The sequence below is a fragment of the Mus caroli genome, unplaced genomic scaffold (assembly GCF_978045245.1).
Source record: "Mus caroli unplaced genomic scaffold, Mus_caroli_1 scaffold_4, whole genome shotgun sequence".
Taxonomy (NCBI): Eukaryota; Metazoa; Chordata; class Mammalia; order Rodentia; family Muridae; genus Mus; species Mus caroli.
In genome coordinates this window covers 119,643,566-119,666,489 of record NW_028227259.1, presented here as the reverse complement: position 1 = coordinate 119,666,489, position 22,924 = coordinate 119,643,566, and the positions used below count along the sequence as shown (strand labels likewise).

At 48.1% G+C, this 22,924-nt stretch overlaps 1 protein-coding gene, 2 non-coding genes and 1 pseudogene across 4 annotated transcripts in view; 1 reads left to right on the top strand and 3 right to left on the bottom strand.

Annotated features, from left to right (window-relative positions):
• The window catches only part of Pxn (paxillin), a 49,754-nt gene extending 47,904 nt beyond the window's left edge, over positions 1-1,850 (bottom strand). For both annotated transcript variants that reach the window (XM_021161701.2, XM_021161702.2), the window contains exon 1: positions 1,680-1,850. In XM_021161701.2, coding sequence (XP_021017360.1) covers positions 1,680-1,692 — 13 coding nt within the window. In that variant the 5' untranslated portion in view covers positions 1,693-1,850. The remainder of the gene's footprint in view (positions 1-1,679) is intronic.
• Positions 1,851-18,022: 16,172 nt separating this feature from the next.
• LOC110294924 (small ribosomal subunit protein uS7 pseudogene) lies at positions 18,023-21,897 on the top strand (annotated as a pseudogene).
• LOC115031255 (U4 spliceosomal RNA) lies at positions 21,413-21,553 on the bottom strand. The gene has a single exon (XR_003836855.1). It is a non-coding gene; the product is annotated as a U4 spliceosomal RNA (small nuclear RNA).
• A 321-nt stretch (positions 21,898-22,218) lies between the features above and the next one.
• Positions 22,219-22,359, bottom strand: LOC115031256 (U4 spliceosomal RNA). Its single transcript, XR_003836856.1, has one exon. It is a non-coding gene; the product is annotated as a U4 spliceosomal RNA (small nuclear RNA).
• Positions 22,360-22,924: the final 565 nt, after the last annotated feature.

The following is a 22,924-nucleotide window of genomic DNA, read 5'->3' as shown; positions in this document are numbered from 1 at the left end:
AAGAACTCCACAGACAGCCCATTTCAATCCCTACGGTCCCCGTCTGCCAGAACGCGCTCTTTCCTTTCAAAGACGACTCAGTGTGCTGGCCCTAAATGGAAGACAGTCAGAAGCCGGGAATTCCGGGCTCTGCGGGCACTACAAAGACTTTCTCAGTCCTTCAAACAGCACGGGGACTGTCCAGAAGCAACAGGGCCCTCAACCAGCCTGTGAGGTGCTGTGACGAGGTTCCCCTCGTCCCCACCGCGGGAAACCCCTTACACGTTCAGATACCTACTCAAAAGCTCATCGCCCCGGCCTCCTTTCAAAAGCTCAGGTATTTTTATGTGGAAGAATAAAAATTAAAAATACCTGCCTGGAAGCTACGCCAACCTTGAGTGCATCGGGAACGGACGTGCCAAGTCTGACCCAAAAGCATAGCTATGCCTGGCAGACAGCCCACTCCATGAACCAAGCAGGACCCAACACCATCCCAGCCTCCAGGATGTTACACGGGCTCCCTGATCCCACAAGGAAACTGTAGCCAGTTTTAAAAATGACCAGTCTTAACTTGGCACCCTGTGTTGCCTGAGAGGTCCCTCAGTCTTATCTAGTGAATCTGCTCCTCAGAGCCAGGGACACGGATGGCACCAGCGGTCATACAAGCCACCCACAGTCCAAAGAGTGAAGACAAGGCTCCTACAGAGAAGAAACTTTATCCCACACACACCTCCTCAGCTGAGGGGCCCTCGGGAAAGACAGGGGCTCCTTCACGCTGAGATTCACAGGGCATTCCTAGAACCCTTGAATCAACCCCCTTGGGTTTAAAAACCACTTCCAGGAGTGTCTTTCCTTTCCTCTGTCCTAACAGCAGACCAAGTGTGGGCTGAAAAGAATGGCCTCTGGACTCCAATAACACGAGGACAGTTAAAACTCTGTTCTGGGTGTCCTGTCCTCTTTACCTGTGGGGTTTCCAGCAGCCCTGATGCTGGGGGTGGGGGACCTTGCCAGCCAGGACACGTTCAGAGATGGCCATAGCCTGCGGCCCATTCCCCTTCTCATTCCTCTGGCATGTCACCAGGGTCTGGGAACGGTGGGTGAGAGGCGGGAGTCATAAGCCACCCTCCCAAACTTGCCTTTCTAAGTTTAAACTTGAAGGGGAAGGGCTGATCTTGTAATACAGGGTGACCAGACTTGAAACGGTGTGTGGTGGGGGTTGGGAGGTGTATATGCAGTACCCCCGGGGACACTTGTCATTAGAATGGGGGTGTGGTCCTCACAAGCTCTTCTGTGGGCTGTGATAGGAAATGGGTGGGCTCTCTCGAAAGGGGCTATATCCCTGAAACGGGGTGGGGGGCCTGGGGGCAGTGTGCAAAGTGGGAGGTGGCCTGGAGGGAACAGAGGGGGGTCATAGAAGAAACAGCCTCTGAGACCGAGTCCCATAGGCAGCCGCTCTGAGGTGGGGGTGGGGAAGCCAAGTGAGGGTCTCCTGCAAGCCAAGGCGGTCTGCCCCGGGAGTGGGGCGCCTTTCCCAGAGGTGGGTTCCTGAACCCCCAGTACGGGATCGGGGTCCTCAGGCGCCGCAGCGAAGAGCAGCCAGCACAGCCCCGGGCCGTAGGCACCGTAGCCCAGCCGGGCGCCAGGGTGGGATCGGCGGCCGCCGGGCCCCGGCCGCTCCGCCCTCCGCCTCCCGCACTCACCGAGGTCGTCCATGGCTGGTCCTCAGACGCCAGTCCCCGGCTCGATGTCGCCCTCGCTGCCCGTCTCCGGGCTGCTCCTCGCCCCCCCGCAACTTTTCCGCGTCCAGCCTCGGCCCGGAACGGAACCCGCTGCCGCGCTGCCTTCTCCTCCACCACCGCCGCCACCGCCGGCGCGCGCGCCCGCTGCAGGATAGCCCCGCCCCCGCGTGCACGCTGGCCCCGCCCCGCCGCCGACCTCCCACCCCCACCCCCAGCACGCCCAATCCCGCTGGGGGCGAAAGCTGGGCGTGGTCGTGGCGCCCCCTGGCGGCTGGACAGGCTGGTGGCTTCTATGGGCCATGAACCGCTGCATTCAGTCTGACCCGACCTTCTGGCAGGTTTGTCACTCAAGAGAGTCGGATTTGTCCACCTGTCCCAGGAGGATTAAAGAGCCTTTGGACGATCCTTGGGTTGCCCTCTGTACTGATGGCAGTGCCGGTCATCCCAGAATAATATCCCAGATGCAGTTTTTGTGAAACAGGCTCTCTCTCTGTCTCTCTCTCTCTCTCTCTCTCTCTCTCTCTCTCTCTCTCTCTCTCTCTCTCTTTTGGTTTTTCGAGACAGGGTTTCTCTGTGTAGCCCTAGCTGTCCTGGAACTCACTCTATAGACTAGGCTGGCCTCAGAAATCTGCCTGCCTCTGCCTCCTAAGTGTTGGGATTAAAGGTGTGTACCACCACTGCTCCGAGAAACAGGGTCTCTTTGTACCTCCAGCCCGGCTGGGCTGGAACCTGAGACCTTTGTCCTGACTGCTAACATCAGCAGTGGCTGCGACCAACTCTGGCCCCAGATCCAGTACTTTAGAGCTTATGAAACTTTTCATTTTACCCCTTTCCCTGCTTCCTCCTTCCGAGAGACTGCCGAAATTCTGCACAAGGCAGATTTATCCCACATTACAGCAAAGCAAAAACTACCAAAACTTCATTCCAGGATCCTGGCAGATTTGCCCAGGGGACTCAGAAACTGGACGATAAAAGCCTGATGTAGTAGCTCAGGACTATAATCTCAGCTAGTTGGGAGATGCAGGCAAGTCTTCAAATTCAAGGTTACACTGGACTAGAGAAAGAGTAAGGACTAAACTGGGCAATTTATGGGAAGACCTGTATCAAATTTTAAATTTTTTGAAAACTTTAAAAAATAAACATACACACACACACAAACTGAGTGTGGCAGCACAAGACTATAATCCCAGAATTTAGTAGGCAGAGGCAAGTTTATCAGGAGTTCAAGGTTGAACAGTCAGTTCAGTTCAAAGCCAGCCAGGGCTACATAAGACCCTGTCTCAAAACATACATACATACATACATACATACATACATACATACTTCAAGACCAGCCCAACAAGTAACATAGGACTTAAATCCCAATTCTTAGGAAGTGGAAGCAGGAGAATAAGAAATTCAAGGCCATCCTTAGCTAAATATTGATTATGAGGCTATATAAGACTCTCTCTAAAATCATTGATAAATAAAAATGTAAACTGTTGGCCAGGCATGGTGGCACATACATTTAATTCTAGCACCCAGAAGGTAGAGGCAGGTAGATCTCTGTGAGTTCCAGGACAACCAGAATTACATAATAGAAAAAAAACCCTGTCTCAAAAAACAACACAACAGGGCTGGTGAGATGGCTCAGTAGGTAAGAGCACCCGACTGCTCTTCCGAAGGTCCAGAGTTCAAATCCCAGCAACCACATGGTGGCTCACAACCATCCGTAACGAGATCTGGCGCCCTCTTCTGGAGTGTCTGAAGACAGCTACAGTGTACTTTACATATAATAAATAAATAAATCTTAAAAAAAAAAAAAAAAAACCACAACAGCGGGGCAGTGGTAGTGCATGCCTTTAATCCCAGCATTTGGGAGGCAGAGGGAGGTGGATTTCTGAGTTCGAGGCCAGCCTGGTCTACAGAGTGAGTTCCAGGACAGCCAGGGCTATACAGAAAAACCCAGCTGGGCGTGGTGGCGCACGCCTTTAATCCCAGCACTTGGGAGGCAGAGGCAGGCGGATTTCTGAGTTCGAGGCCAGCCTGGTCTACAAAGTGAGTGCCAGGACAGCCAGGGCTACACAGAGAAACCCTGTCTCGAAAAACCAAAAAAAAGAAAAAAGAAAAACCCTGTCTTGAAAACCAAAAAAGAAAAAAAAAATGTTTTGGTTTTTTTTTTTCTTAGTGACAAAGCACCTGCTTAAAGTGCCTGAAGCCCTGGATTTAGTCTGCAGTACTCCCATCCCTAATAATAGAAAGTGTACCATAGGCTCATATATTTGAACACTTGGTTCCCCAGCCTGTGGAACTGTTTGGGAAGGATTGGGAGGTGTGGTCTTTGCTGGAGGAGGCGTGTCACTAGGAAGCAAGCTTTGAAGTTTCAAAAGCTCCACTCCATTCCCACTCTCTGTCTGCTTCCTTTTCATAGATCAAGACCTAAACTCTTAGTTACGGCTCAAGCGCCAGGCCCGACTGCCTGCTGCTTGACTTCCCCGCCTTGGTGATCATAGGCATGCACTTGGAAACAGCAAGCTTCCAATAAGCTGCTCTATTAACACCAACACCGCCTGGCTTGTGGTGTTTTGTCACAGCCATTGAAAAGGTAACTAAGACAAGTGATTTTTAAAATAAAAGTAAAGAAGAGAGGCTGGAGAGATGGCTCAGCAGTTAAGAGCACTGACTGCTCTTCTGAAGGTCCTGAATTCAAATCCCAGCAACCACAGGGTGGCTCACAACCATCCGTAACGAGATCTGATGCTCTCTTGTGGTGCCTCTGAAGACAGCTACAGTGTTCTTTTTTTTTTTTTTTTTTTTTTTTTTTTTGGTTTTTTGAGACAGGGTTTCTCTGTGTAGCCCTGGCTGTCCTGGCACTCACTTTGTAGACCAGGCTGGCCTCGAACTCAGAAATCCGCCTGCCTCTGCCTCCCAAGTGCTGGGATTAAAGGCGTGCGCCACCACACCCGGCTCAGCTACAGTGTTCTTATGTATAATAAATCTTAAAAAAAAAAAATACAGATAAACTAAGAGACAAAATTAAAACTATTTGCAGTCCAATAATGTGACTAATAGGCGTATGTGATATTGTTATTGTTTCGTTTTGTTTTGGGTCTCATGTATCCCAGGACTGCCTTATAACAAAGGCCAAAGAGTGCTAGGATCTCAGGTGTGGCCCACCATGTCTGGTTCTGTCAGTACTGAGGACAGAACCCAGAGTTGCATAAATGCTGGGCAAACACTAAACTGACTAAGCTACCCCCCCAGCCCCCCAGCCCCGCTATCTCCAGTTTCTAGATCCACAGTGCTCAACCTGTGGATCTTGACCCCTTTGGGGGCATCAAAGGACCCTTTATCTTACGATTCATAACAGCAGCAAAATTACAGTTATAGAGTAGCATAGAAAATGATTTTATGGCAGGGGGGGGTCACCACAGCATGAGGAACTGTGTTAGAGGGTGGTAGCTTCAGGAGGGTTGAGAACCTCTGCTGTGGCTCGTCTTACCCCCATTTACTTAACCCATAGCAGTGCTGAGTGATGCACCCCAGCCAGCATCTACTTAACCAACGCCTTAGTGAAACGGAATTCTCTCCATGCTGTCCCCATAATTAATGTAATGTATGCTGAGGAGACCTCCCCTGTAGCTAAATCTTGGCGCACATCCTTCCTGAAGGTCATTGATTCCTGCAAGCCAGAAGTGCTGTGTCAGAAGTTAAACATACGGGGCTTGGGCGTGGCTCGATGGGATGGTATACCTATGCTTGCAGTCACATGTCCAAGACCATAAACTCAATGCCCCAGCCACCTTAAAGAGATGATGTGGCCCTAGGAGGGAAGATGAGTCACCTCCAACACTCCATCCTCAGCCATATCAGAGCGGGGGCCACGTGTTTGCCAGGTACTCTACAGTCCCTAAACCCTCTTCCTCCTCACCTCCTGTCAGGTCAATGTAGCCTCTATCACTCCGCCATTTCTACCTCTACTTTTTTTTCTGTTTTTTCTCTCTATTCTACCATCCTCCTGCCCAGACAAGTAATTCATTGACCTCCAAATTAAACTGGATGCTTCCAGCAAGAAGCCAGCGCCATAGCTCTTATTTGTTTATTTATTTTTGTTTTGTTTTGTTTGGGCTTGTTTGTTTCTTTGAGACAGGGTTTCTCTGTGAAACCCTGGCTGTCCTGGAACTCACTCGGTAGACCAGGCTGGCCTCGAATTCACAGAGATCTATCTGCCTCTGTCTCTCAAATGCTGGGATTAAAGATGTGTGCTTCCACTGCCTAAAAAAATTTTTTTTAAATCGTCTTACTATGTGTCCCTGGCTGGCCTGAAGTCCCTGTGTAGACTGAGGGGGAGCTGGCCTTGAACTCACAAGAGATCTGCCTGTTCCTCCCTCCCATATGCTCAGATTGAAGGCCTTGGACACAGCACCTGGTTTAAAGATTTTTTTGTTTGTTTTTTGTTTGTTTTTTTTTTGAGACAGGGTTTCTCTGTGTAGCTCTGGCTGTCCTGGAACTCACTCTGTAGACCAGGCTGACTTTGAACTCAGAAATTTGCCTGCCTCTGCCTCCTGAGTGCTGGGATTAAAGGTGTGCACCACCACCACCTGGCTATTTTTTGTTTTGTTTTGTTTGGGGGGGGGTTGGTTTTTTGAGACAGGGTTTCTTTGTGTAGCCCTGGCTGTCCTGGAACTCACTTTGTAGACCAGGCTGGCCTCGAACTCAGAAATCCACCTGTCTCTGCCCTCTCAAGCACTGGGATTAAAGGCGTGAGCCACCACCACCCTGCTTATTTTTATTATTTTTAACTATATGTACATATACATGTTTGCGTGTGGATCTGAGCATGTGTGTTCCAGTGCCTGAAGAGACCATAGGTGTCAGATCCAACCCCCCACCCCCAGGAGCTGGAGTTACAAGCAGTGGTGTCCAATATGGGTATTTGAAACCAAAGGTGGGTTCTCTGCAAGATCCCAATTAATGAATCATTGCTCCATCCAGCCCCTAGAGTTACATTTGTTTCTGAGACAGGGTTTCTCTATTGGCTGTTCTGGAACTCAATCTGTAGACCAGGCTGGACTTGAATTTACAGAGATCCACTTGCCACTGCCTCCTGAGTGTGGTAATAAATGCAGTAAACGCAATAAGAACCCCACCAAAGGATCCTTAGGAATTGGAGGACAGCCCTCAGCTATAGCGGGGAGAGCCTATCTCAACACGGACAGCAGTTGTTAAGTGTAGGGGCTGGAGGGAGAGGGATAGCTTTGTGTAACCACCACCTCAATTAAGATCTAGAACATTCCATCTGCCCTTGCTGCTCCTTCCCAGTCAGCTTCTCCCACCCTCCCGTATCGTCGATGATTTGCTTTCTGTCCTTAGAGAGTAGTTTGAGAGTGTTGATTGCTTTTCAGACTTGAAGCCAAGGGTAACCTCAAAACTCCTCATGCTTTGAAGCCAATGATGAGCCTGAACTCTTTTTTAAAAAAAGATTTATTTATTATTTATAATTATATACACTGTAGCTGTCTTCAGACACACCAGAAGAAGGCTCCAGATCTCATTACAGATGGTTGTGAGCCACCATGTGGTTGCTGGGATTTGAACTCAGGACCTTCGGAAGAGCTGTCGGTGCTCTTAACTGCTGAGCCATCTCTCCAGCCCCAGACCCTGAACTCTTGACCCTCCTGCCTCTCCAACTCTTGAATTTAAATACCTCTATGTCCACTTTGCATTTTCTCTTTATTTTTTTCAGGGGGGGTATCTTTTGGGGGGTGCACAGGGGAGGTCTGCCTTCTTGGGCACATCATGTTTATAAACTTCATCTCTATTAGGGATCACTAATTTGTTCATTTTTATTGCTCAGTAGTATTCCGTTGTATGGATGTACCAGAACCCATTTCTGCACTGTGCTGTTGATGAACATTGAGGCTGTTTTTCTAGGCTGGCTGGGCTAGGAATAAATTTGCTATCACATTTGGAAGTCTTCGGGTGGCTATATTTCTCTCTCCTCTAAACCCCTAAGAGGGAATCAACTAGCTTACAATGTAACCTTCGAAAAATGCAAATTAGGTCTTGTCTGCTCTTCTCTGTTAGTTTCCTGTTACATTTGGGGTAAAATCCAAACTGATCACCAGGTTTCCACCTGGAAGCTGCTCTCTACCCAGTCTCCCCGGATCAATATACTGGAGCCAAATCAGGCTTCGGTTCATCCTGTTTGATGCCTCCCAAACCCATCAAACTAGTTCTTTTTTCTCTTTGCTCAAATCCCTTTCTGTGGCTCACTTTCTCTACAGTTGTGTAACAAATTACCACACACTTAGCAATTTACAGTCATAGGATCGCTGACCCCAGTTTCCGATGCTAGGGAGCTGGAAGCCGGGTGTGTGACCTCTTTTGGGGTGTAACTGACTGCCCACATCCTCATCTGGAAGTTCCCCTCCGGGGGAGATCTGCTTTGAGTGCTTTCTTTCTGGAATATTCTTCAGAGATCTTGCCTGGCTATTCATGTCCAACCCTTCTAATCCTAGATACTTTTTTATCTCTAGATTCTTGTCTGTGTTCCTCATTAGAAACATCTCCTTATTCTGGCTTGTTTATTTACTTTCATCATCTGACATTATGTCCTATTGTCTTAGTTAGGGTTTCTCTGCTATGAGCAGACACCATGATCAAGGCAACTCTGTTTGTTTGTTTGTTTGTTTGTTTGTTTGTTTGTTTGTGACAGGGTTTCTCTGTGTAGCCCTGGCTGTCCTGAAACTCACTCTGTAGACCAGGCTGGCCTCGAACTCAGAGATCTGCCTGCCTCTGCCTCCCAAGTGCTGGGATTAAAGGCGTGTGCCACCACTGCCTGGCACCAAGGCAACTCTTATAAGGACATTTAATTGGGGCTGGCTTACAGGTTCAGAGGTTCAGTCCATTATCATCAAGGTGGAAACATGGCAGCATCCAGGTAGGCATGGTGCAGGAGGAGCTGAGAGTTCAACACCTTCATATGAAAGCAGCTAGTGGAAGACTGACTTCCAGGCAGCTAGGGTGAGGGTCTTGAAGCCCACACCCACAGTGACACACCCACTCCAACAGGGCCACACCTTCTAATAGTGCCACTCTGGGCTGACCATATGCAAACCATCACATCTTCCTTTCTCTTCTTTCTTTTTCTTTCTTTCTTTCTTTCTTTCTTTCTTTCTTTCTTTCTTTCTTTCTTTCTTTTTCTTTCCTTCCTTCCTTCTTCCTTCCTTCCTTCCTTCCTTCCTCCCTTCTCTCTCTCTCTCTCTCTCTCCCTCTCTCTCTCTCTTTCTCTCGCTCTCTATCTATTTGTTTGGCTTTTTCATTTTTTATTTATATGTTTTTTCCGAGACAGGTTTTCTGAGGTGAATGTGGCCCTGGCTGTCCTGAAACTCACTCTGTACAACCAGACCGGCCCCAAACTCACAGACATCCGCCTGCCTCTGCTGGGATTAAAAGGCTTGTACCACCCCTACTCAGCTATTTTTTTTTAAAATAATTTCTTTTTCTTTCTTTCTTTTTATTTTTATGTGCATGGGTGTTTTGCTCTCATGTATGCCTGTGTGAGCATGTTGGGTCCCCTGGAACCGGAGTTAGACAGAGCTGTGAGCAGCCATGTGGGTGCAGGGAATCAAATCCAGGGCCTCTGCAAGGGCAGCCAGAGCTCTTAGCCTCTGAGCCATCTCTCCAGCCTCATTCAGTGTTGTTTTTAAAAGCTAAGGACAAACCTGGGCATGGTGGAACAGGCCAGTAACTCCAGTACTGTGCCTATTTCAGAACCCCAGAAGACCACCGAGGAGCTCAGTCCTATGCAATGGCACTGGGGGTCTTTAAGCTCAAGCTTTGGCTACACTGTCCTCTCTGACACAGCAGGATGGAGTGTGTGTGTGTGTGTGTTTGTGTGAAGCCCTGAGCTCTCAGCAGGACAAGGTTTTATTTTATAGGAAATGGCAAGTAAGCGAGGAGGTTTCTAGCCAGGCACATATCTGATTGGGGGGGGGGGGCTATTGTGACACTTTGTTGGCCTTTAACATAATTGGCTGTGCTGGAAGCCAAACCCTAAACTTAACTTCTGGTTTCCTCCTGATTGGTGGTTGTTAGGAAGTGAAGTGTCAGGGGCAGGCTTGTAACCTGGAAGCACAAGTTTGTTGAGGAATAACCTGGAAGCCGGTACTAAAGAGTTCATCCCTAGGTCAGGTTCTCTAAGATGGAGTCTGAACCCAAGATCTGGTCTCTTATCCTTAACAAAAGCTGAGGGAGGAAGCCAACATAGATTACATAAGAAAGTACTGCCTCAGAAAAAGTGAATGGATATAACAATCCAAATATTATCTATCAGTACGGCCGGGCAGTGGTGGCGCACGCCTTTAATCCCAGTACTTGGGAGGCAGAGGCAGGCGGATTTCTTAGTTCGAGGCCAGCCTGGTCTACACAGAAAAACCCTGTCTCAAAAAACCAAAAACAAAAAACAACAAATATTATCTATCAGTACTGGATATTAGAGGATTGGTCAAATAAATGACATATAGTTCCAAAATGGACAACTCTGCAGCCACACGAAAGATTCAGGAAGACTGTTATGTTCTGAAATGAAACAATCCCACACACACACACACACACAAATGAGCAAGGTAATGCTATCTGAATCATTTGTGAGAGAAAGTGGGGAAAAGTATATAAATATGAGAGGAAGAGTATTATATATTAAATATAAATATGCTTACCAGAAGACAGCCCAGCCAGGGAAGCAGAAACAGCGAAGTCACCTGGTAGGGCTTAGGGACAGGATGGCCCAGGGTCAGGAGTAGAAAAGAGTCTTCACTTAACGTCTTCCTTTCTACTCTGATTCGTTTTGTTTGTGGGACAGAGTCTTGCTGTTTCTCTCTGGCTGGTCTTAAACTCAAGACCCTCTTCTTTCTGCCTTGGGATGCAGAGATCATACGTCTGCGAGACACCACCAGGCCTGCCGGGAAATAGCCTTTTGAATCTCTTAAATCTTGAGCCACACATGTCATGTCACTGATTCCCAACATGAATCTATACTTTGAAAATAAATTAAAACTGTAGTTTTGGTTTTGGTTTTTTTTTTTAAGGCACAACAGCAATGGTCCCTGATCACTGGAGGGGGGCATGTTCGACACGTGTGAAGTCCCCAGAATAGTTGGGGGTGGGGGGAAATGCCATCTAGGTAGAACAGGGTATGTGAAGGCAATGTTTTCTAGAAACACTTGAACTCCTGCTTTTTGTTCTGGAAGTGTTTCTGAAGAAGAGGAGGAGGGCACGGGGAATGCTCCCAAACCTGCCAGACTGTCTGCAAGAAGTGCGGGAGGCAGCAAGCCACACATTTGCACCACCAAATGGCACAGTGCGAGGGAGGACAAGGACCTTCTGTCTGCCCAGGGAAAGCGAGGCTGTGGCAGGAAGCAGAGTGGTCACAGTGGACAGGCTAGGACCATTTCCCACAAAGAGCTGAGACTACAAATTGGGTTGGGCTAAGGCTGGAGTTTGGGAAGCTCCACGTCAGGTTTAAGGGATGCAAGCCCCGGGATGGACGGACGGATGCCCCGGGATGGACGGATGGCTCAGTGGTGAAGAACGCTGGCTGTTCTTACAGAGGACGCAGGTCCATTTCCAGAAACAACGTGGTGCCTTACAACTGCCTGTAGAGCCCATTCCAGGGACTCGAGCACACTCATCTGGACTCTGCAAGCACAGGGTCCCCCCCCCCCCCCCACACACACACATACACACACATATGCATGCAGGCAAAAGGCTCGTACACGTAAAATAAGTAACATAAAAGAGAGGTGCAAGCCGGGCGTGGTGGCGCACGCCTTTAATCCCAGCACTTGGGAGGCAGAGGCAGGCGGATTTCTGAGTTCGAGGCCAGCCTGGTCTACAGAGTGAGTTCCAGGACAGCCAGGGCTATACAGAGAAACCCTGTCTCGAAAAACCAAAAAAAAAAAAAAAAAAAAAAAAAAAAAAAAAGAGAGGTGCAATCATTTCAGATTAGGATGTGATACAAGAAAAGGCCGAGTGACCCATTTCTAACCTGGTTCTGTTATGAATAAAATTATAATGTTATGGAAAGAAAGAAGGAAAAAGGAAGGAAGGAAGGAGGGACGAAGGACGGGAAGAAGGAAGGTTTAAAAAAGGGAAGGAAAGACAAGGGCTAACTGTGACGTTGATTTTTAGAGGAGAGGTTGTGCGAAGAGCATTCCAGACTTGGCCAGCAGTAGCAAGGCTGAGACAGATGCATATCTGTGAGTTCAAAGATGGCCTAGTCTACATAGAGAACTCTAGGCTAGCCAGGGCTAGAGAGTGAGACCCTGTTTAATAATAATAATAATTAACAACAACAACAACAACAGGGGGCTGGAGAGACGGCTCAGCAGTTAAGAGCACTGGCTGCTCTTCCAGAGGTCCTGAGTTCAAATCCCAGCAACCACATGGTGGCTCACAACCATCTGTAATGGGATCTGATGACCTCTTCTGGTGTGTCTGAAGACAGCTACAGTGTACTCACATACATAAAATACATAAATATACCTTTAAAATAACAAAAATAATAATAAGGAGAAGGGAGGGAGGGAGGGAGGGAGGGACAGACAGAAAAATATATACGTTCACTTCAAAAAGGATCTCTGTCATCCAAAGGGTGGATCCTAGCCAAGACCATGACCTCTGGAGGAGTCCCCTAGTATCTGGTAAGCCCATGTCAGGTCAGGGTCAACTCCGGGCTCTGTGCCTGCCGCCTGTGCATCCTGCCCCACACAAGCCTCAACTTTCTCATCCACATAGTGGGAGTGAGATTCCACAGGGCTGTGACTCAGCAGCTGCGGGGGTGTGAACATTCTCTGCCTTGCTTGCTTTAATCGTAGAGATTACAAAAGCCCATGTCCCAGCTAGGATGTAATTCAGTTGGGAGAGTACTTCCGCAGCAAACAGAGCTCCGGGGGCTCGATTCCTAGCACCACACACAAACCAGTCATGGTGGCTCAGACCTGTGATCTCAGCACTTATGTGGTGGAGGCAGGGGGATCAGATAGATATTCAAGGTCATCTTTCTCTACATAGAATTAAAGGCTACCTTGAGTTATTTGAAGTCCCTGTTTCAAAAGCAAACATTATTATAGGCCCTGGGAGATGACTCAGAGGCTAAGAGCACTGGCTGCTGTTCCAGAGTCCTGGGTTTGATTCCCAACAACCACATGGTGGCTCACAACCATATATGACAACAGTTTCAGAGGATCCAAGGCCTTCTTCTGACCTCTGTGGGCACCAAGAAACTCACACATTACACAGATATACATGCAGGTAAAACACCTATACACAAGTCGGGCGTGGTGGCACATGATCTTAATCTCAGCACTTAGGAGGTGAAAGCAGGCAGATCTCTGAGTTCAAGGCCAACCTGGTCTGCAGATAGAGTTCCAGGATAGCCAGGCCTACCCAGAAAAGCCCTGTTTCAAGAAACAAGCAAGCAAACAAACAAATACCCTAAACATATGAAAAAAATCAGTCAACCAATAAGCTAATGAATAAATACATAAATCTACGAGAGGTTTTATGCCATTTGTTTGTTTCTTAGAGGGAGTTTCGTGAGATAGCTTCTCTCTGTACCAGGCAATCCTCCTGCCTCAGCCTCCTAAATGCTGGATCACAGGCATGGTCAGGGGTCTCTGCAACCATGACAGCTACAGCCAGCAGAGTAACTGAGGAAGGCAAGCAGGCAGTTCAGTTCAACATGACTAAGTAGCTGGTGCTGGTTCAACTTGGAGAGCCCGACCCCGAGTAGCTTCTTTTAGGTATATTTGGGCACAGCACAGTTTGGTGAGAGCATCTCTGTTGACCTCGATCCCGTGCGCACAATAAAGCAAAGACTACATCAAGACTCTGTAAACTGCTCGCGACAGCCTTCGTAAGGATGGGTTCTATCGGTTGACTACATGCGACACCTTCTGTGATGATGGGTTCTATAGGGTGATGAGTTTATGATAAGGGTCCAGTGGAGGATAGGGCACAGGTCACCAGGCTATTAGTCCTGTCCGTTCTCAGGCTTACGGGTGGATAACAGGTTGTGCATCTCTTCCTTTGAAGAATCAAGCTTTGTGTTAGCATTCTGTCTAAACTCCACCCCACAGTTACCTGGCAACAGCAAGGAAGGCTCCGCCCCACAGTTACCTGTCAACAGCCAGGTAGGCCTGGCCCACTATAAAAGGGGCTGCTTGCCCCCTCCTCCCTCTCTTGCTCTCTCAGTCTCTTGCTTCTCACTTCCTTTTTTTTTTTTTTTTTTTTTTTTTTTTGGTTTCTCTAGACAGGGTTTCTCTGTGTAGCACTGACTGTCCTGGAACTCACTTTGTAGACCAGGCTGGCCTCGAACTCAGAAATCTGCCTGCCTCTGCCTCCCGAGTGCTGGGATTAAAGGCGTGCGCCACCACGCCCTGCTTCTCTCTTGTTCTTGATTTCCCCTTCCCCATTCCCTTCCTCTCTCTCCATGTGCTATGCTCATGGCCATGGCTGGCCTCTACTTCTCTACTCTCCCTTTCTCTGCCTTTCTCTGCCTTTCTCTGCCTCTACCACCCTCTTAACTCCCCTCCCCATGCCCTGAATAAACTCTATTCTGCACTATACCGTCGTGTGGCTGGTCTCTCAGGGGGAAGGGATGCCTTAGCATGGGCCCGCTGAGGCACCCCCTCCCCCAGTGCCTGACTACACCTCTTATACCTCTTTATCTTTTTTTTTTTTTAAGATTTATTTATTATATGTAAGTACACTGTAGCTGTCTTCAGACACTCCAGAAGAGGGTGCCTGATCTCGTTGCGGATGGTTGTGAGCCACCATGTGGTTGCTGGGATTTGAACTCTGGACCTTCGGAAGAGCAGTCGGGTGCTCTTACCCACTGAGCCATCTCACCAGCCCCCCTCTTTCTTTTTATAAACACATCAATGTGTATTGGTGTTTTGCCCACATGTCTGTGTGGACGATGTCAGATGTTAGACTTACAGAGAGTTGTTTGCCCCCATGTGGGTGCTGGGAATTGAACTCGGGTCCTCTGGAAGAGCAGCCAGTGCTCTTAACCCACTGAGCCATCTTTCCACCCCACCCCCCAAGCCTGTGTTTTTAACATTCCAGGTTCCCCTAGTGATTAACTGTGAGCCCAAGAACCTCTGTGTCTCCCACAGGTATGGGCTATCGCATCCAGTTCACACCTAGTTTATATACTGGGAAACTGAGGCTCATAAGTGAAGTCACCTGCCCATAGCCATGGAGCTGACAAGTGAGAAGGCCAGGCTAGAGTCCAGGGCTGTCTCATGGGAGACACCTGGAAAGGACGTGACTCCCCTTAAAACCCTGGTCTCTATCACTGTTGTGCTTCCAGAACAGTCGCAGGAACTCTCAATGACCTCTGACCTCAGCAGAAGACCGGAGGGAGGCCCATACTTCCTCCCTTACCTGACTTCTAGCTCACCTCCAGTCTCAGGTGGTGGCTGGATCTGAATCCAGAACCTAGGACCTAGAAAGATTGCACTCTCTCCCTAAGCTCAAGCCCAGCACAGAGGAACACACCTCCTCCCTGAGCCAAAGACTCCTGGCTCTGCAGATGCTAAAACCCTGCTAGAATCCACCTTGCTCTCTTTGTCCTGGGAATTCCTCAGTTCACAGCTTGCCTACCCCCTCCTCCAGGCAGCCTTCGGTGACTACCACCAGGACTTGTACCCTTGGCGCCATGATCTCACCACTGTGCCAGGCAGCATGCATGCAAGCTCCGTCCCTATGCAGCACACCATGCCTTGGCCTTGAAGGCACTTGTCACTACCTGGGAAGTTTATTATCTATATCTTACTTGCCCAGACCCAGTCCCCAGACATTCTGAGTCAACTGGTCTGGAATGTAGTCCGGGTATTAGGATTTTTTTCTCCTTCCTTCTCTTCTTCTATACTTCAGGATAAAAAACAAACCAAAACCAAAACAAAAACAAAAAACTCTGTAGGCAATTGGCAGACAGGGTAGAGACCTATGGCCTCTGAGAGAGAACATGACGCCCCCTCTATAGCCATGGGCACCAAGACACAGAGACACTAATTGTGTGGCCTAGGGTCACAAAGCTAGTGAATCATGGAGCCAAATTAGAACACAGAAAGTGCGACTTCAAAGTATGATGGGGAGGGGTGGGGTATCAATCGATCTCCTCAATTCCCCTAGTGACAGAGAAGAAGCCTTGGGGCTGTGGGGCAGCTCTGTTCTGAGACAGACTCAGGCCCCTCCAGCATGGGATATTTTTAACCGAGAAGCTGGTTCTTGCAAACATCCTGCAGTGACTTAAACACTGAGCAAATTGTTTAGGGGCGGCTGGGCCCTTTCTCCGCTGAGGTAGCCCTGGAGCCAGTCAGGGGGTCCAAGGCAAGCTTTGAAGACAGCGTCAGGGGTGGGAGGTGTGTGTGTGTGCGTGTGTGTGTGTGTGTGTGTGTGTGTGTCTGTGTGTCTGTGTGTCTGATAAAGAGGAGAGGGTCAGTTTGGGATGGGTCCAGATTCCTCCTCCTTCTTCCCTCAGACACAAAGATTACTTCATCCAACCCAGCAGCCTTCCTCCCTGCTCCCAGCCGGGGAAAGACCTGGACGACAAACAGATACCGGATTTTTTTTTTAAAGATATATTTATTTTATGTATATGAGTACACTGTAGCTGACTTCAGACACACCAGAAGAGGGCATCGGATCCCATTACAGATGGTTGTGAGCCACCATGTGGTTGCTGGGATTTGAACTCAGGACCTCTGGAAGAGCAGTCAGTGCTCTTAACCACTGAGCCATCTCTCCAGCCCCCCAGATACTGGATCTTATCATTACAGGCAGCAAGATGGCTACAGTTCTCTTCTTCACCCTACCACTCTCCAAAGGGAAGGTGCTACAGCTACAGAAAACTTCCATTTCGGATCTCCCCAGAACTATCAGAATGGCGGGGGGGCTCACACCTGAGATCCCAGTACTTGGCAGGTTGAGGCAGGAGGATCAGGAGTTCAAGGCCAGCCTGGACTAGAAAGCAAGACCCTGGCTTTTTAAGCACACACACAAAAACATATGTGTTATACTTGTTTATCTCTCTATTCATTCACTACTTTTGGCCCAAATGTATCAGCAAGCTTTCAGATGCCAAATTGGAAGTGTGCCTGACTTTAAAATGTAAAAATAAAAACACGTGGTCTTGAAAGTGGCGATCTCTCATATAGAAAATTCCTCACAAAGTGGCCCACAAAGAAGCCAGGCACAGTGTGTAATCCCAGCACTTGGGAGATGGATGGAAGAGGGTCAGGAGTGCAAGGCCATCTCCAGTTACATAGAGAGTTCAAAACTAGCCTAGGCTACATGAAACCATCAGAGAAAGGGGTGGGGGAGGAGAGTGAGGGAGAGGGAGACACATACATACACTTTCACACACACACACACAGACACTGACTCATAGGGGTGATGAAGCCACAAGGATATTCATTGTAACATTGCTTACACACACACACACACACACACACACACACAAGGACTGACTCATAGGGATGATGTAGCCACAAGGATATTCATTGTAACATGGCTTGCTACATTCCCATTGGACAATCAAAATGTCCATCAACAGAACAGATTAACCTTGGCAGGATACAGCCACAGAGGAAGACAGCCAAACTGGATGCTGACATGCAAAATACGACCAAGATGCATTGCTTGGTGGGAAGAGAATGGAAGTTGTAAAACAACATGTACACTTAGCCTTAGGCAGGTGTGGTGGTGCACACCCTTTATCTCAGTAGAGGGGCCGGGAGGTAGGGGGTGGGGCCAGAACAGCTCTGTGGGTCCCAGGTCTGCAAGAACTACATCCATCGTGAAACTAATACAGTCTTGCAATGATAGTCTGGGGGGTGGGGGGAGGTGGGCGGGGTCTGGCTCGGGTTTGTTTACTTTGCCAGTTAAAGTATTAAAAGGCAGGAAAACCCGGGCAGTGGCGTTTGCCTTTAATCCCAGGAGGCAGAGGCAGGAGGATTTCTGAGTTCGAGGCCAGCCTGGTCTACAGAGTGAGTTCCAGGACAGCCAGGGCTACACAGAGGAAACCCTATCTCGAAAAACCAACCAACCAAACAAAAAACAAAAAAGCACCTCCCCAAAATGTCCTGTACAAAATAATATAATATAAAATGAAATCACATTGAGGTGGATAGAAATAATTTGGAATTCTCGATCTGCTACAGTATAACCAGAACTTCCCAGAGGCTGAGTCCCAATTAATAGTAAATTAAGCCAGTTTTGCCAGAATGGGACGGTGGGACTGTGTCCTCAGAATGCCCCAGTGGGAGACAGCCACACCAGCAGTGGAGGAGACTGCTGGTGGACATTGAGCTCTTTGGGAAACCGAACAGTTATGACGCGCAGATCCACCATTCTTCTCTTCAGGATTATATTGCCCTGGATAAGTCCCTGCCCCACACAGGAGCGCCGTATGTAAATCACAGAGCCCCATCCCGGAGCACCTCCCTAACTCCGTGCTGAGGCACGAAGCTCGTGACCGTGCGCATAGTCAAGCATGCCTTTGAGATCACCTACTTGCTCACTGGTAAAATTCCTCTGCGGGTACTGGTGACTGCCACCGTCCACAGTGGCCCCCGGGGACGCCTCAACAGGCATTGAATGAGCCCGGACGCAGGGCTGCGGGCGGTGGGTGTGTCCCCGCCTGGTGATTCAGGCCATCTGGCTGCTGTGCGCAGGTGCTCCTTTCCGGAACATCCAGACCCTTGCCGAGGGTTTTGAAGATGAGCTCATCAGAGATCGCTGAGGACTCCTCCAACGCCTACGCGGTCAAAAAGCATGAGCAGGAGTGTGTGGCCAAGTCTAACCGCTCATTTCCCGGCAGCTGCCTAGTAAACTGCGAGTCCTCAAAAAAAAAAAAAAAAAAAAACCAAAAAAAAAAAAACCTTGCGCAACTCTAAACTTCAGCCCTTGGGAGGCTGAGGAGGCTATGTAGTGAGACCCCTGTGTCAAGGGACCTTCTTATTCTGCCCTCAGCCTCCTTGACTCATTTTACTAAAAATATTATTTATTTGATTATTGAGTTTTTGTCACCCTTAAGTGATGTACCTCAAATTAAAAAAAAAAAAAATGGGTCCTTCAGTGGTATTGCAAATTCCTCTCCAAGGTGGTTTTACTATGTTCCTTCCGCAAGCAGCTCTTCTCCTGTATATATGTATTTTACACACACGCACACGCATGTACGCACACGCGTGTGTGTGTGTGTTTTGGTTTTTTTTTTTTTTTTTTTTTTTTTTTTTTTTGGTTTTTTTCGAGACAGGGTTTCTCTGTGTAGCCCTGGCTGTCCTGGCACTCACTTTGTAGACCAGGCTGGCCTCGAACTCAGAAATCCGCCTGCCTCTGCCTCCCGAGTGCTGGGATTAAAGGCGTGCGCCACCACGCCCGGCGTGTTTTGGTTTTTTAAAAAAGATTTTAGTTAACCTATTTTATGTATATAAGTACCCGGTAGCTGTCTTCAGACACACCAGAAGAGGGCATCAGATCCCATTACAGATGGTTGTGAGCCACCTTATGGTTGCTGGGATTTGAACTCAGGACCTCTGAAAGAGAAGCCAGTGCTCTTAACCGCTGAGCCATCTCTCCAGCCCATGTGTGTATTTTTTTCAGACGGGATCTCACTATGCAGACTTGCCTGAAAGTTGCTTTGTAGACTTGCACTCACAGAGATCTGACTGCTTTTGCCAGTGCTAGGATTCAAAGTGTGGGACACCAGGGACAGTCTTATATGCATATATGTTACTTATATACGTATTTAGCAATGATATGCTAATAAGGATAGAACCCAGGGTCTCATGCATGTGAAGCAAGTGGTCTACCATTAAGATATAGTCCCAGCCCTCTTTGTTACTATTATTAATTTTATTATTATCATTATTATTATTATCGTGTGAGTTCAGGTTCTCTTGTGCCACGGCTCATGCGTGGAAGTCAAAGGACAGTTGGTCGCTGTTTGTTAATTCTTCGATGGGTTCCAGGCATCGAATACAGGTCATTAGGCTTGCATAGTGAGCACTTCTATCCACTGAGCTAACTCACCGGTTACTTCTGTGGTTTTTTTTTTTTTTTTTAAGATTTATTTATTATATGTAAGTACACTGTAGCTGTCTTCAGACACTCCAGGAGAGGGCGCCAGATCTCGTTACGGATGGTTGTGAGCCACCATGTGGTTGCTGGGAGTTGAACTCTGGACCTTCGGAAGAGCAGTCGGGTGCTCTTACCCACCGAGCCATCTCACCAGCCCTACTTCTGTGGTTTTATATTTTGTTTTTAAATAACTCCTGCCGGGCGTGATGGTGCACGCCTTTAATCCCAGCACTTGGGAGGCAGAGGCAGGCAGATTTCTGAGTTCGAGGCCAGCCTGGGCTACAGAGTGAGTTCCAGGACAGCCAAGACTACACAGAGAAACCCTGTCTCGAAAAACCAAAAAAAACAAAAACAAAAACAAAAACAAAAAACAAAAAAAACTCCTTTCAAAAATTTAAAAAATTATCTCTTAAAACAAACAAACAAAAAGCTGCTCAAGGTGAAGCACGCCTTTAATTCAGCACTTGGGAGGCAGAGGCAGGCAGATCAAGCCCCAAGCCCGGCTACATAGCCAGGCACTGTCAAGTTTGTTTTAAAAAACTCAGGCTTCCGGCCCAGAGCTTCACTGATGTAGGCAAGTATTCAGGGTTTCTGAAAGCCAGTTGTAGTGTAAATCACCAGAATCAATGTTTGTTTTACCCTAATTTCAAAAGATACTGGTGTTCACGAAGTTCTTTCAGATACAAAAAAATGATAGAATTGTTTCCTTACTGTGTGTGCATGCACACATCTGTAAGCGCTGTTGCACAACCGTCCTTATGTGGAGCTCAGAGGACAACTTCAAGACCCATTCTCTTCTGTTGCCTTGTGAGACTTGAGAATGGAACACAGGCTATCAGGCCTGACACACAGTCTTCTTACCAGGCTAGCTTTGAGCTTGTGGTCCTCCTGCCTTCAGACTCCCGGGCTGCAGGCTGTGCCATCATACCAGATCACGATGCTCATTTAGTTTGATTTTCAGCAACTCCTTTGAGTTACTTTGGCTGGTTCTGGAATACTTGCTTGTCAAAGCACTGTTTATCCCTGATCCTCCTGCTTCTGTCTTCCAAGTGCTGGGATGACAAGCTCGAACATCAGTGACCCACACAGGACTGCCCATGTGGGTCAAAGCTGAGGCTTAGAAACCTTCCTTGGGTGGTCCTGCTCGACTCCAGAATCCTCCTGAAACCTGTCTCTCTCTGGTTTGAAAGAGGAAGGGGTAGAAGAGATAAGGGTAAGAGGGAATTTGCCTAGGGAGGGAGCAGTGAGCATTTGTGGAGAAAAACAAAAACAAAGCGGTGGCTCAGACCCTACTGCCATCCGCCTGCAAAGACAAGGAGATAAGCACAAATACAAATCACCAAAACAAAATGCAGGGGCAGGGAGATGACTACAAGTACAATGCAAAAGCAGTAGCATCCATACTAAACAATACCGCAAGGATACTTGGAAATTCAGATACGTGAAGCAATAAGAATCTGCCCCTAGTCATACAGAGAACAACTTGGAATTAAATACGCAATAGATAAGACAAGAGGCTTTAAAGCAGAAAGCAAGTCTGACATTTAACAACGAATATTCAGTCTCCGTAGAGACTGTCAAAAATTGCCAATGCCGACTATATTTCAAGTCGTCATGGCGGGGTATTGGGAAAAGTTTTCAATTAGCAATAATCGCGCCTCGGATAAACCTCATTGGCTACGATACTGCCACTGCGCAAAGCTGACGAGTGAACGTGCTCGCTCAGCCTCCCAGGGCTGACGACTCCCATTACAGTCACGGTGAGCTCCGGCCCACGCGCGACCTCCACGTGACGGGAACGGAACCCAGCGGTTCCATCTCGATCATCTGCGTGGACACGTTCTTGCCCGTGGGTTATCTCGCGCCCGAACGTCCGTGTTTTGCAAACTACGCGGCAGTCGCTTGGGATGCTGGGGACTCTTATGCAAATCGAGTCAACGTCATCGCGATGGCCTGGGTGGAGGCTCAACCGCGGCGGGAGAAGGAGGGTAAGCCAGAAGTTCGGGATGAAAGGACCTGTGTCGTGACGGTCCGATGCAGAGGCTGACCTCGCGGTGGTGGCTTAGAGGTCTGTAACCCTAGCACTCCAGAGGCGGAGGATTTGCTGTGAGTGTTGGGCCAGTCACGGATACAAGTTTGAGAAGACCGGAGGCGGAGACAGGATTGCTGCAGACGGGGATAACAGACTTTCCAGTATAGCAGGAGTTTTAAAAAAAGAAATCTCAAGAAAATAGAATATTCCAACACCTAGAAAAGCCGTAGAAAGAGTTGAAAAGTGCTTTAGCTTAGAAGAATTAAACAAAACTTCTTTAGTTTGTAAGTTGAAAAAAAGAAATAGTATACTTTTTTTTAAACCATAATTATTCAGTCTCCGTAGAGACTGTCAAAAATTGCCAATGCCGACTATATTGCAAGTCGTCACGGCGGGGTATTGGGAAAAGTTTTCAATTAGCAATAATCGCGCCTCGGATAAACCTCATTGGCTACGATACTGCCACTGCGCAAAGCTAAAGAACTTCGGCCCCAGCGCAACGTTCCTAGCAGACGAGGACCCTATTTCAAAAAGGGGGTTTCAAGCAAACGGGAAAACCCTCCATTATCGCTACCCTGGAAATGAGAGCACCAAGGACATTCTCTTGGCACTCTCTATGTGATAGAACGGAGAGGCGTGCTAGTTTTATTTAAGATTTACGCGGTGGAAATGAAGCAAAGCACTATGGGAACGAACATGCTAATAGACTCGGCTAGGAGCCTGGGGGGTGGGCGGGGGGGACCGGAGGCAACCGCCCGCGTCTAGGTGTAAAGTTGGGCTCAACGTTAACTACTTTTTCCAAGGAGGCTTTCTTGCTTATGACTTTAGACACAAGAAAATACGCGTATAAAGTCTAGAATAGCATCAGAGGTAGTGTTAACTATCTTAAGGGTGATGTCAGCGTCGTTGACGACAGTCACATTCATTGTAAGAACCTGATCTTCCCAAAATAGAGCTCCGTTGGCATTAAACTCTGAGCTCCCTGGCCCACTTTCAGGACCAGCCGGTGACAAACGCTCTCACGCTAGAGACTTTACACATC